This window comes from Zalophus californianus, chromosome 7, assembly GCF_009762305.2.
Source record: "Zalophus californianus isolate mZalCal1 chromosome 7, mZalCal1.pri.v2, whole genome shotgun sequence".
NCBI lineage: Eukaryota > Metazoa > Chordata > Mammalia > Carnivora > Otariidae > Zalophus > Zalophus californianus.
The window spans coordinates 71,865,963-71,880,842 of record NC_045601.1 but is presented as its reverse complement, the minus strand read 5'-3'; the positions used below and the strand labels follow the sequence as shown (position 1 = coordinate 71,880,842).

The 14,880-nt window shown below is 43.7% G+C and overlaps 1 protein-coding gene across 3 annotated transcripts in view; it reads left to right on the top strand.

The window, feature by feature from the left end:
* The first annotated feature begins 7,804 nt into the window (after positions 1–7,804).
* The window catches only part of ZNF292 (zinc finger protein 292), a 102,404-nt gene continuing 95,328 nt past the window's right edge, over positions 7,805–14,880 (top strand). Inside the window, exons 1-4 of one of the 3 annotated variants that reach the window (XM_027603732.2) lie at positions 7,805–7,929; positions 10,830–10,930; positions 11,044–11,291; positions 11,493–11,689. In XM_027603732.2, the coding sequence (XP_027459533.2) occupies positions 11,522–11,689 (168 nt within the window). In that variant the 5' untranslated portion in view covers positions 7,805–7,929; positions 10,830–10,930; positions 11,044–11,291; positions 11,493–11,521. Of the gene's footprint in view, positions 7,930–10,638; positions 11,292–11,388; positions 11,690–14,880 lie in introns of those variants that run through there. The other 2 variants (XM_035728607.1, XM_027603733.2) reach the window with 2 other exon arrangements.

The following is a 14,880-nucleotide window of genomic DNA, read 5'->3' as shown; positions in this document are numbered from 1 at the left end:
CTGAGAGATTCTGGGACCTCTGACAAAAAGCTGGCAGAAGGTAAGAATTCTTACCGCATCAGTCTCCCGGACCTCTGCCTGCAGGGTCTGGTGGAAGTGAAAGTGATGAGAGTCCTTATTTATTTTTTTACTTGCTTTGCTTTTCTAAATTTATATGAGCAGAGAAAATATTTATGGAACTATTTCCTTGGGTATAGTGACTCTGGTAAAGATTTGTTTTGAGTACTCTTGGTTTTTATTGATCCTTTTCCTCCCAGAGATGGTCAAAGTTTTTCTTAGTTTCTGTCTATTGTGTTATTTGTCATCAAGAGGAAAACCATAAGGTAAAATGTAGGCATAGGCATGCCGCTATACCTGCTGTTCGAGCCTGCCTCAGACTGGCAGTTCATGGTTCTCAACAGACCGGCATCTGTCTAGACAAACTTGACTGTAGGTTAATGCGCACATGAGGTAAAAGTTGTTGCTAAGGGGCATCCTGGAAGCCAAAGCCACTAAATTGGTGGGCACAAATGGAGCACTTAAGAGCAGTTAGAGTGCTTGCCACCTAACCCAAAGACCCCCATGTTAGGATAAGTTGGTCACAGAACAGGTTAAATTGACACAAGGTCATCCACCAACCCCAAAACAATTTCTGTGCAATGAGACACTTTGTAAAACACCATGCAGTCCCTCTAAGGTATTAGTTTGACTTCAAGAGACCCAGGGCTTAAAGTTGTTAATGCACATATCAGAAAAACTGGATGAGGCTTTCCTCTAGTCTTCTATGTCTTGGGAGCATGGCTTTGTGACCAGAGAGAATATTCTCCCTGCCAACTGTAGGATGCATGTACCGGTGTCCATTTGGCAGCAGCCCAATAGGCTGTGGATCCAAAAAAGAGGGGGAGTCATGGGAACCTCTGATTTATAGCCAGTGGGTCAGAAGTATGGGTAACAACCTGGACTTGCAACTGGCAGCCACATTCTGTTTGTCCAACTGTGCCGGTTCTCAGGGGAGTTTGTTATAAGCGGTCCCGGTTCATAAGGGACCTTTGTTGTCTCAACCTCTGCTGTTTTGTTAGTGCTGGAAAATTCCCATTCCAGTAGTGCCTGCCCAGTGTCACAGATTAGCGGGTCTGTGACTGGAGGCATCTCAGCATCTCACATTCTCGTGGGAAACTGGATACACTGCACTACACCATTCTTACCACCTGTGCCAGTGAAGTCTGACTTCTGAGGCTACCTCTGGGAGTGAGATTTCTGAATCTTGTGAGGGCTGCATCTTTTGCGCTCTCCCTTGGGGACACTTCTTGTATCTGTGGTTAAGCCATAAAAAGGCTTGTTGGTTTCAGTCATTATTAAGATTAAAATAAGTTCCTACTTATTGGATGGTTGGGTGATGGATCCTTTGAACTGGACAAATTTCTGTATTTAATTTTTTTTTCCAAAGAGCTTTTATCCTAAACAATTGTCTTATTGGTACCCATGGAAAGACCAAATTGAAAAGCAAATAAAAAGGATGATGGCTAGCCTTAGGGACTGACTCCCTTAGTAAGTTGGAAGAACAGAAATTAAACATGTTATAAAAATTAAAGTCCACATCTAATGTAAATTCCCCTTGTCCACTCTCTCATACAGCCTTTTATCCCCACCTCCCTGTCCCTGACCCTCCAGAAGATCTTTTATATCTCTGGGCCCCTGGTTTAACCCCCATTTCAAAATCCAGCCCCATTGTCCCAGCAAAGTCCCTTTCATACCTAAAACTCTTCTACCTTCCCCAGAAAATCCCTTAAATACTCAGCTGCCTGTTTGTTTGTTTTTTAAGATTTTATTTATTTATTTGAGAGAGAGAGAACTTGCCAGAGGGAGAGGTAGAAGGAGACTCCCCACTGAGCAGGGAATCAACACCACTGCTGCCAATGGGGCTCCATTACAGGACCCCAATCCCAGGACCCTGAGATCATGACCTGAGCCAAAGGCAGACCCTTAACCAACTGAGCCACCCAGGCGCCCTCCATCTGCCTGTTTTGACTTACCTTTCTCTACAAGATTTTTTTTTTAAGATTTTATTTATTTATTTGATAGAAACACAGTGAGAGAGGGAACACCAGCAGGGGGAGAGGGAGAAGCAGGCTTCCTGCCAAGCAAGGAACCTGATGTGGGGCTCTATCCCAGGACCCGGGGCCCATGACCTGAGCCGAAGGCAGACCCTTAACGACTGAGCCACCCAGACGCCCCGCTCTGCAAGATTTGTAGAGAGCACTCTGGTCTGATTTCCAGCCCCAGGGTCCCAGGGTATACAGGTTACTCGTGTAAACATTAAAATTCAGGAAGTGAATTTAGCAGAAGCACCTGAGACTGGAGGTAGAGCTCACACTGCTGTTTCTTACAATTCCTCCTACTTTCCAGGGCTCTGTAATCACACTGTGCCAACTTCAGGCTTTCCTATACAATGCTCTTTGTGGATGTATCCCAGGCCTCCACTGCAAAAAAATTCATATCCCCTGGACAGCAACAGATTTTCTAAATAATACAGCCCTTTTAGAAGACCCCACCAAATTTAAAGGGGGGTTGGAAAGATTAGTGGTCATTCACAAGCCCACTCAGAGGGACCTAGATTGGCTGTTAAGGGGAGTTCTTCCCTGGCAAGATTATACTATAGTTATCAGACAAGCCAGAGGGCTCCCCCCCCAATCCCCAAAGGAAACAGATGACCAGAATCTCTTCCAGGCCCTTCTACAAATGACCAGGAAATAGCTCAGCTGGAGGCTGATAGGGGCTTGATAGGAGCAATATTAGAGGCTTTCACCCTAAAGTGAATTGGTCTAAGTTTGAGTTATGCATTCAGAAAGAAGAGCATCTAAAGGCCTTTGTTAAATGTTTTATACAGACTTTTTAAAGACATAAAACATTAGGCCCAGAAGTTCTAAAACAAAGACATCTTTTTAAATTCCCGTTTTATTTGCAAAGGAAGTCTTCCTGGTATAAAGAAACAAATTGAAGATAATTTAATTGGATGGGTAGGTCAGCCCCTTGATATTCAGGCTGCAATATTAGTACTTTTTTTTTAAGATTTGATTTATTTATTTGACACAGAGAGAGCAAGAGAGAGAGGAAACACAAGCAGGGAGAGTGGCAGGCAGGGGAGAAGCAGGCTCCCCACTGAGCAAGGAGCCCAATGTAGGGCTTGATCCCAGGACCCTGGGATCATGACCTGAGCTGAAGGCAGACACTTAACCATCTGAGCCACCCAGGCGCCCTGCAATTCAGTTCTTTAAGGAATTGGAAACAATGGTCTTTATCTTGCAAATCTCTACAAAGCCAGAAATATGGTTCTAGAAGCAATTCAAAGTTTACTATTCTCACCAATCCCAAAACCCCTACTCCTCTCAAAATTCTTGTAGCTATTGTAAAAGATCAGGAAACTGGAAACACAAATGTCTTGCACCTAAGGAAAGGAAAAACTTAAATAGTAACTAATGTAGGGGCGCCTGGCTGGCTCAGTCAGTAGAGCATGTAACTCTTGACCTCGGGGTCGTTAGTTCAACCTCCACATTGGGCAGAGAGCCTACTTAAACAAAACAAAACAAAACAGTAATTAATTTAAACCTCTGATAATAGGCAAATACACCCTCAAAACTCCTACTGTGAGGCCTTGCCAAGCCCGAGGACCCAGAAGGGGTCCTGAATGACCAGCCAGAAGGGTCCTTGGCTATATGCAGGATAGAAATCAAACTTGAGCCAGGAGGAAGTGAGACCAGAGTTTACTGATGATATACATGGAGAGAGAGCAGATACAGATGGAGAGGCTGGTAGACGCAGAAAGAAAAAGGAGAATGAGTCTTGTTTTTGCTTGGGGTCTGGTGTTTTTATTGAGAACAGTCATCTGGTGTACTTGTCTTCTCGGGCATTCAGGAACTGGTCGAACAAAGACAAGTGTTCAGCTGTCCTCCATAAGTCACTTATGCCCTAAAGCCAGGGGTCTTGGTGTCAGGGTGTCTGTAGTCAGTGGTCTTGGAAAACATACTTGATAACCTTGCCTGGTGATTCCTTAGATGTTATCTATTATGCTGGAAGTCCCCAACAAAAATCATTAACTCCTTGACCTTTACAAGGAGGACATACATTAAGGCAGGGGTGCAGCTTCTAGCAAGAATAGAAGCAGGAAAAGGAGCAAAGAAAAAAAAAAACAGCTTTTTTTCTTTGGGTCCCTTCAGTTTCCTCTCTCACTATGTTGGAGAAAACTTGGATAATTTCTCTGGGCCTTTGTGATGTAGATTTTCTACTCCCATCTTCTCTGGGAACTAAGAATCATTTTTTTTGAAATGCAAACTTTAGGGAGATGTTTCTCATCAGAAGAAATCCAAAGGGGTTAGGTATTTAGAAAGTGGGCTAATAAAAAATCTTAAATGTATTCTTCACAAATATTAGTAGAAAAAGCTTTAGCCATCTGGGAGGTAAACCTAATTTTTTCCATTTGCCAGAAACACAGCTTGGATCCAACTTCTATTTTATAAACCAGTAAGTTTTGCATTATTATGCCCATCTCACAGCTAAAGTTTATTTTACTTTATTTTTTTAAGATTTTATTTATTTATTTATTTATTTATCTATCTATTTATTTGAGAGAGAGAGCATGAGCAGGGGGGCAAAGGGAGAAGGAGAGAGAGAATCTCAAGAAGACGCCACACCAAGCTTGGGCACCAATGCAGGGCTTGATCTCATGACCCTGAGATCATAACCGGAGCTGAAACCAAGAGTTGATGCTTAACCAACTGAGCCACCCAGACATCCCTCATAGCTAAAATTTTAAAACAAAGCTTTAAGATTTCTTTGAGTCTGTCTATATGTTTATGTGTATCTATGCATGTATACACATGTTATAGATGTGTGATATTTTTGTTGCTAAAATTAATTTGTAGGTGAGCTCTATTTAATTGGCTTAAAAACAAGTTCTTCTAAACATAACTGTTGGGAACAAATTATTTAGATAGATGTAAGTGGAATAAGAGTTACAGATAAACTCTTTAGCAGCAATTATATTTTAAGGTATGTGTTCTTAGAAACAGTTTCCCAAATCTCTTCTGTAATTTGAAACTTTAGTTTTGCTAAGTTAAAATAAATGATGAAATATTAATTGAATATCTAGATCATTTTCAAATAAGATAAAATATAGTGATTGTAGAAAGAAAAATTAGAAAGTAAATGTAGAAAGTAAAAGGAAAAATGCCTCAGTAGAAATTATAATATGTAGATACCAGATTTTAGTCCTGTTAACTCCAGTCATGTTAATTGTCTTTGAGGTTTTGGTATTTCCTATAAATTGGATGGATCCTAAATTCTCCTAGTTTCCTCATCTGGCTACAGTCTCCAAACTAACTTTTCCAATTTTCTCCCATCCTTTGATTTGGAATCACTGAGAACTAAAACTGTCCTTCACCCCTAAGCCCTGCAAACTGAAACTAGACACCTGATACAAATTTCAGAGGAATCGGGGTGCTTGGGTGGCTCAGTCTGTTAAGTGTCTGACTCTTGAGTTCAGCTCAGGTCGTGATCTCAGGGTATTGAGATCGAGCCCCAAGTTGGGCTCTATGCTCAGCTCGGAGTCAGCTTGACTTTCCCTCTCCCTCTCCCACTGCTCTTCCCCATCCCTGCCTCCATGCTCTCTCTCTCTTTAAATAAATAAATCTTTTTAAAAATTCAGAGAAATCGCCACAATAGCTGGTATTTAGGCAATCTTCTTCACGCTTGTTGCTGTATGGTCCCCTTAGAAAGTTTATTGGTACACAGATGATATAATCAGAGGTATTCAAACTGCAAACCAGGAAAATCTCTCAGATTGTCATTGCCTCCCCTCACTCCATCCAAAGGTGCTTCCAACCCTGACAACTAGAAATCTTGACTGGCTGCCCCTGGGCTCAGACTGATTTATAATTTGCTCCAATCATTAACCTTTGCTTTTCTTTTGTTTCACAGAAATTGTTCTTGTTAATTACCTGATTGCTTGCACAATATAGGCCTAACTTTGGGATCCCACCTAGACTGCCTTCTGAAATGAGACACGAGTGCTTAACTGAACTGACCAATTGTCAGGACTAAGAGACAGCTTCAGTGAGATGGAGCAACTCAAGCTTCTTGATTGTGAAATTTCTTATTTAAAGTTTCAAAGGAAGGACTAAAGGGCAGCAGAATTTGTTACCCCAAAATGTGTCTCTTAGCCTGTGGATTAACTTAAACTGGTGTTTTTTTTTTTTTAAGATTTTATTTATTTATTTGACAGAGAGAGACACAGCGAGAGAGAGAGAACACAAGCAGGGGGAGTGGGAGAGGGAGAAGCAGGCTTCCCACAGAGCCCAGTGCAGGGCTCAAACCCAGGACCCTGGGATCATGACCTGAGCTGAAGGCAGACACTTAACGATGGAGCCACCCAGGCGCCCCTTAAACCGGTTATTTTTAAGAAAGAGCAGACACAGGTAAACTCTGAGAACTGAGTAAAAGTTACTCTTTTTTTTTTAAGATTTTATTTATTTATTTGACACAGAGAGACACAGCAAGAGAGGGAACACAAGCAGGGGGAGTAGGGGAGGGAGAAGCAGGCGTCCTGCGGAGCAGGGAGCCCAATGCGGGCCTCGATCCCAGGGCCCTGGGATCATGACCTGAGCTGAAGGCAGATGCTTAATGACTGAACCACCCAGGTGCCCCGAAGTTACTCTTTTGTAAGAGACATTTATACTTATGAGGGAAATCTCCATTTGTAAGGGTGTCCCCATCCTTCACTGTGTCTGGAAGAAGGGGATGATTCAATCTCTAGAAACTCATATCAAGAGAAAAGACCAGGACTTAGATCTGTGTAACAACCATACCCTGGCTTACAGTTTTCCTGGGTCTGTTCCCAAGTATACAGGAGGTACACATGTTGTTGAACCTTGTTTCCTCCTGTTAATCTGTGTCGTAACTAATCACTAGAACCTAGCAGGGAAAACGTTTCTGACCCTTCATGCCACAAAAGTAATACTCTCTGATGGATTTCCAATGAGGTAAATGAGATACAGTGATTAAAACAGAAATGTAAGAAAAGAAAGGCACTTTCTACATTTCTCTTTGCTTCTTTGGAGAGATACTGTGAACTAACTCAAGGATTCTCTACAGAAACAGTGCATACAATTTTCATGCTTCCAAGATTTTATTTTGCTTTAGTGATTATTTTCACCTTGGTTAATTTATAAGTTTGAATAATTGAGGCTGTATTAAAAAGCATTTCCTTAAGGTGCTGTTCCTCTTTCTCATTCATATGTGGCTTTTCCTCCTGTGGAAAGAAAAAAAAATACCCAAATAGGCAATAAAAACACCCCTCCTCATTTAATTACCTGTCCATCTTCTTTCTGGGACAACTCAAGGACTAAAATTAATCCTCCTAAATGTGGGTCCTGTGTCCCGGTGCCTTTGGAATCATTTCAGCATGTGGAACAGCACCTGCCTCGTGTTTTCAACATCTTATTTGACTCCCTTCGCTGTTCCTCTCAAGAAAAATGTCTTCCTTGTCCAAGTGTGGTATATTTTTAACCGATGCCAATAGAGCTTCAAACCCATGCTCCTTCTTTGTGTCTCTGGGCACGGCAGTGATTCCCAGACTCTGGGGATACTTTCTACTGGACCGAACCCCAGACAGACTCCAGCCCTCACCTCTGAGTTCCAAGAGGCGGCCTGTCTGGGCCGGCGGCCCAGCTCTTTGGAAGAGAGCAGGTTGAGCCTGCCAGACACCAAGCAGCAGTGCCCGCATCGCGGCCTCCGCAGGACAGACTGGAGCATCGCCTCCCGGTCGGTTTCCGGAGGCCCAGCGCCCCGCCGCGCCCTGTTGAGGCTCCAGCATTTCTGGGCCTGGAGGCCCCCCGGCGGCCGCTGCTCCCGGGCCAGGAGACACAGCCACTCTGTGGACTTGATCTGCAGCGCTAGGTGGGAAAAACGCCTTGGCCAAGGCTTGGTAGCTTGCACGCGGGCGGCGGCGGCGGCGGCGGCCCCAGGACCGAGGACGCAAGCGCTCCCGCGGCTGCCGGGCTAGCGACCGATGGGTCACGGTCCAGGGAGCCAAGTCTGGCCTCCGCCGACTGGAGACCCGCATACAGGGTCAGCGGAGCGAGCTTTGTCCGGCTCTGGTCCTGTGGACCTTCTCGGCCGCGGGTGCCCAGGGACAGAGCCGGGGAAGGGGAAACAGCCACTCGAGAGCGGCGCGCTATCTCTGCCACCTCCTGGCCTTGAGCTCTCTCCCCGCGTGTTGGGGTGGGGGCACGGCTGCGGTGGTTCTCCGCGCCCGGGGTCGTAAGGACCTGCCCGGCCTCACCCCTCCGCGATCCGTTTTCTGCAAACACCGCGCTCGCTGCATCCCTGGCACGGCCCTCTGGCTCTGTTAGCAGGCACAAACCAGCCCCTTCCTGCCCCTGGGCCCTGCTATTTCAAGAATTCTAGTGAAAAAATGTGCACTGGCGAGGTGCAGGCCTGGGCAGGCAGGGCAGTTCGCGAAGCAGGCAGGCACAGGTGGCCTGAAAGCAAACACACCTGTCCCCTAAAGGTTTCCCCAGCTTTATTGATCGCAGGAGTGGGGTAAGGGTCTATTCCTGTCTCTCAGATTTACTCTGAAATAGAGCCTCTTGGGAGTGAAGGTCCATATGATTAGATCACGTCCATAGCAGTCGCACTGTGCCCAAAATGGGCACCGGCATTCGCTGTGCAGACACTGAACTCCCCAGAGAGAAGGATTCTCTTGGCCCTAGGGTTTATTCTTGTTTCTCCATGGAACAGGCCTCCGAATTCCCCCAGGAACATCTCAGTAAGTAGGGGTGTGTGTGTGTGTGTGTGTGTGTGTGTGTGTGTGTGTGTGTGTGTGTAATGATTCTTTAATGAACTGACAGTTTGGTATTTAAGAACAAATGGACTTAGGTACAAACAAATCGTGTACTTGTTGATACATGTTTTCTATGGATAAGAATGAGATTTCTGAGATCTCCATGACCTCCGAAGGGAGAATATTTCCAATCCTTCTCATTTAATTAAAAACCTGTACTTTGTTGAGATTCTGTAGACATTCTAGTTAGCACCTCAGACTATTGTGTTCTGAGTTGAATCTACACGCATTTTCATAATAGAACACTTGTCATGTTGTAAATAATGCCTTTGCAGGTGACTCGTCATCACAATTGTAAGCTTCTTCAAGGCAGGAATAGTTTTTATTCACCTTTGATTTTCCCAAACCAAGCAGTGCATGTGCATAAATACTCAGTAAATGATAATTAAATACACCACCACTCACTCCCAGTCCTTCCATTTCCTGTAGGCTCTAAAACAGAGGAATGGGGAGGTACAGCTCAAAGATAACGGATAAAGGTGAAGGACTTAGACGTTCATGATGAAGGACATTTGCAAGACCTTAAGAGTGCTCAGAATCAATGTGCTAATCAAGTCTCCTTGGTTTTAGGGCTATCCTGGGCAAGAGGTGGGAATGACCTACATTCTCAGGCTATTTTTTTAAATCAGTATTTGGATATATTTCTCTTTTCACGTATTTTCCTTTCTTTTCTCTGTTTTTCTTTCTTTATGTGGTATAAGCCATTATACTTGAACTGAAAATATGCTTTGCTAACCTTTTGATATCTATTTTTGGATTTACTGGTACATTTGGCTAATTTCATATTTCTCACTTTTTATATTTGCACCATCATCCTAAAATAACATAAATTGGAGAAACCTGGTTTCAGGTGTCTAAAATAATTCACTTGGGAAAGTGAGCTGCAAATATTAAAATCTATTAGCTGCCTTAATTGTTGCTTTTTCAGCTATCAATGATCTTTTAAAAAATATACCCACTCCTTAGCCTTTTAATGTACTCCCCAGACTCTTCCATAAGTACATATTTGAAGAACTTGTCTTGTTAATATGTAATATCACTACACATATGTTATACTAATATTTTAGCTGATACTCTTTTTCATAAGGGATTCAGTTGTGCTCACTCACCTTATACACTGGCACTTAACAGATGTTGTTGCTATCACTGATGCATTACAAAACATTCATTCTGGACAACATACTACCTAGAATATTTTCTGTAGCTGCTAGAAATCTCTGGAAGAGGATGCTGCACACAATAGGAATTCTTATTTTAAATTCTTGTACTAGAAAAATATACTTCACTTGGAATGATAGTGAAAAGACTAGGTGCCTGATCAGTATCATTTTTTCTGAATTTCTATAGACCATTCAGTTTTAAGAAAGATAAGCAGCTTGTCTAATTTTCTACTACTAACAAAATATTCATTATTCTGAACATTAGGGTTAAGGACTTGACTTTTTGTTGTACCTCTTCTACTGTTTTGTTCAAGTGTCACGTATTCATTCCTTTCAGGTAACCATATAAAATATGGTTGAGAATGCCATCTCTATTTGCAGCACCAGGAAAAAAATGCTGTTGAATTTATAATTCTTGGTAACCTTGTTCTTTTATTTTAGCATTAATTTCCCCTCCTTCGTTGTGATTTTAATGGAGTTCTTATTGTTGTTGTTTTTTCCTTGACCTACTTTATTTTCAAGAGCTTTCATGTAGAGTGTTTTCAGTGATGGTGATTTCTGTAGTGTATAGGAGAAAGTCTTAAATCACAGTGAAACAGATTAGTTGGCTATCACTTAATTTAGAAATGTTTTCGTGGTTTAAAAATCATCTGATTACAACGTCCACAATTTCACAGAGCGAAATCTTTTAAGCTGTGCTTGTCATGAGTTCGCTCCGTTTTCCAGACTGAGGATTTGAACCTCATTCTGCTCTGATCCAATTGTTATTTTCCTTTGTTGCCTCCACCCCCTAGAGATTGTGTTTCCAAGGGAGAGGCGTTCTTGGGGCTGAAGAGGAGAGCCTGGTGGGATGAGATGTGGCACCTCAGGAACTAGATCCCTCCTCCCCCGCCTGGTGAGAAGGCACAGACAATTTTGACAGCTCGTAGACCGGCTTTGGCTCTCACGCTTGCGGTCCATGGGTAGGTTTTACCTTCTCCCTTTTCCCCTGTTCTGGCTTGCCTACAGGCCAACCGCATATGCAGCCATTGCCCCAGCCCACCCAGAGCTTTCTCTCACCCATCCTCTTGGGGAACTGGGGCAAATGTCCGTAGAAGACTTCGCGGATTGGGGCAAGGGACGCCGGAATCGGGACACTCGAGAGGGCAGCCCCTCCCCAGGCTTTCCCCCACCCCCAGTCGCGGGGCCCACGTGACCGAGAGCAGGCCTCCACCGGCCCGCCCCTTTCGGCCGCTGCAGCCCACTTCCCGCTCCGGGTAAGTAAACCGCGGTTTTCCGCACCGCCCCAACCCCGCCCTCTTCCTTTCCCCTTCCCTTCACCTCCCTCGGGCTCCCTCGCGCCACTCTCCCCTCTCCCCCATCCTCCCCACCAGGCCCTTTGTACGTGCTCGGCGGCGTGCGAGCGCGCCCGGCACGTGACCCCGCCGAACGTGGCATTGTGTTATCACGTGACCCAGGTGCGTACGCGACGGAGCGGGGTGTGAAGATGGCGGACGAAGAGGCCGAGCAGGAGAGGTTGAGTCGCGGCGGAGGCGGTTGCGTCGCGGAGCTGCAGCGCCTGGGTGAGCGGCTCCAGGAGCTGGAGCGACAGCTGCGGGAGAGCCGCGTGCCGGCCGTGGAAGCGGCCACGGAGTACTGTCAGCAGCTGTGCCAGGTGAGGGCGCTTGGGGGTCCCCTCCCCCTTTTCCCCAGCTAGAGGGGGAAGAGGGCGAGCGAGCGCCTGGGGGCTGAGCGGTGGTCGTCGCTTCTTTGGCATCGTTGGCGCCGCCGCCCAGGCGGGAGCGGGGAGTACAAGGAAGGCGCCTTTGTGTGGCTGCCGTTGTGGCGGTTGTTGTCGGCAGCTCCCGACTGGGGGAAGGGAGTTGTGGTCAGGGCGGAAAATCCCCCCCTCCCCTTCCCTTCCCCGAACTCGGGACTGCGCGGTCCCCGAGGCCAAGGAGATGTAGACGGCCGAGGACTGAAGTCCTCTCTTCCGCAGGGAGAGGGTAAAGGAGGAATGGAGGCCAGGTCCTCTTTTTCCTCCTCCTCTTATTGTGCACTGGGGATTACCGCGCCCCCCGCCTCTGCGCCTCTGGTTTCCCACTCCGACGGGCCTCCGCCCCCACTGGTTTGATTCCTTTGCTTCCCCCTGCTTTCATCCGTCCCGCCCCCGGCCCCGTCCTCGCTGTCTCCCGGCCTTTGTTGTTCGAGTTTCGCCTTAGGACTGAAGGGGCCTTTGTTGATGTTCAGAGGAACAGTCCCCGCCGACCCCTTCTAGCTGGCCGAGACCTTCTGGGGTGGGGGCGCAGAGGTTGTCCCTTTCTGCCTTTGCTTGCTTGGTACACCGCTTCCATGGTAAAGGTTGCTCTCCTCGGTAGAGGAGAGGAGCTCTCCCTGTATCCTGTGGGGCGGCTTTCCAGAGTCTGCTTCTCTTTTGCTTTCACCCTTCGAGGAGTACGGTTTCCTCTGCGCTTCCTCCCCCATCTCCCCACCGCCCCTGTTACTTGGAGCCTTCCCTATTTGGCCTCCTGGTGAAACGGAGGTTCTTGAGGATTGAGGTTCTTGTGGATCTGTGCTCAGGGCAGTTTCAGACCTTTCCTTCTTTTCTTGAACAAGGACACTGCTTTCCAGTAACTGCGTTCTACCCAGGATTTGGAATGTTAAAAGAACTGTTTGCTCGATAGAAATCGGAGAGTTTGGGTCTACATTTGGACCTGATTACAAATCCTCCAGTTAGTTTTAAATTTCAAGGAGCTGCTACTAGCTGTGGTGAAGATTTTGGTTAGATTGTCGTCTCGAGGAGGAAAAAGACAATTTATACAGGTCACATTTAGTGTTAACTTGTCAGTGTATCACTATAGAGAAGTTGTTTTGGAAAGATAATGAGCCTAAGGCCGAACAATGGGTGGACTATTTTAGAATCCCCGAGTAGATTACATTTTCACTTAATTTTTAGTCTTCAGAAATCTTTCCTTTCGAAAATCAAGGATACTTGAACCCATACAAGAAAATTTTCCATTAATGTATGCACGTTATTGCCATTAATTATTTGATAGTACTTCATTATCTAAAAAAAAAAAACTTTGTGAGATCAAGTGGTGACTTGTCTAGGAGTCTGTGCAATGTGGAAGCTCCCCACTTAAGGTAATAAAGGTCTGATATCAGAATACCTATGGCAGAACTAGAGATTCCATCATTCCTTTGAATCCTTGTTTTAAAGAGTTGTTGAAATTTGCCATTTTGACCTACCCTGGCAGCTCCAACTAATTGTTAATTGGTCTTTTAGATATAAAGATTTATTTTGTTGTAAAAGAATACTTGAAGTACCCATAAAAGGAAGTGTTTCTTTTATAAGTAAAGTCTGCTTTAACCGGTGAAAAGTATTAAAGTCTAGCTTTGCTGAAAGATACTTTTCAGATAGCATTATCTACTGATGGGTTTAAGGCTAATTACCGTAAATATTCTTGGCGAGCAGTATTTATAAGCAGGATTAATAATTCTGGGAAAATGGAAATCTCATGCAGGTTGGACTTTGAGTGTATGCAATATCATAAAGTTACCACTTTAAAAAGTATTTTTAATGGATGAAACACCATTGTTTTTTTATCATTATAAAAGGAATTTACTGTGTTTTAAGTGATTAGTTTTATAACATATATATAGTTTTTATTGACCAGTGCTACAGGAAACAGTAATAAAACATGCTGGGTTTCTGGATTTCAAGAATAATGAACTATTTCATGCATTAAAATCCCACAATAACTTAAATGCATTTAAAAGTAATCTCCATTACTCGAACAGTTTCAGAATGTATCTGATATTTGATCCCCTCTGTAACAAATGCTATGTTTTTTTTTTAATCTGTTTGTTTTAGTGATTTGGTCAAATGGGCAGTAACTTGAAACATAATTGTTTCTTTAAAATTGTATCCTAGCCATTATTACTTAACATTCGGACATGAGTTGAGCAAAGCAGTGGTTAACAATTAAAGAATTTATTGGAGCAATTTAAAAACAATAGTGGAAATGCTAGGAGCCAGAAATTATGTCTTGTTTCTAACCTTGAGATTAGTTTTTTATTTGTAAGCCTTTTCTGTAAAACTGTGGTATTCACATGCTTCAGAAAGGCAAAGATGAACAATATTTGTCAGAGTTAGTGGGTTTCAGACTTAATATTCTATATCTGTTAACACTTAGTGCTTGTGTAATCCTTATTGTTGCATGTGTTTTAAAAAATGAATTAGTTTTAAAAATGAACTAGTTTATATTTTGAATTTTTACCTCAGCAGAACATGAGTTTCTGGAGAATATAGTGAAACCTACAAAAGAAGAAGTTGCTTATGCATCCTGGTTTATAGATTTTCTTTCTTTTTGAATGAAGTACAATGTAACAGATTTCTTGAGTTCTGAGAAGCAAAATAGAAATAAAAGACGTAAAGTAAGTTTTTCTTACTGTAAACAGTATTGTTTTGTTCTTTATAATATTGTGTTGGAAGTATGCCCCACTTTTACTTGTTTACCTGAACATTTGCTTAAAGTTAAGTAGGAGGAGGTAAGGGTGATAGAGGATGAATATAAGGGAGTGCCTGTCAAAAATCTCAAATTTCTTTAAATCTTTACAAGCTAGCTTTAATCTGGGTAATGTAGTTTACTTCATTGATTTTCTTAAAATCAACTTAGAATAAGAATATAGGATAACCAGAAATAATTTCTTGGATTTATTTGTGTCAGGATCATTACTATACATAAAAATTGATTATAATTGGACCTTCTTGGACTATTTATTGTATTAGACGGGGTCAGTATTCACTCACTCACTCAACATTGTTATTGAATACCTACACTGTGGGCCAGGCAATCATGATCG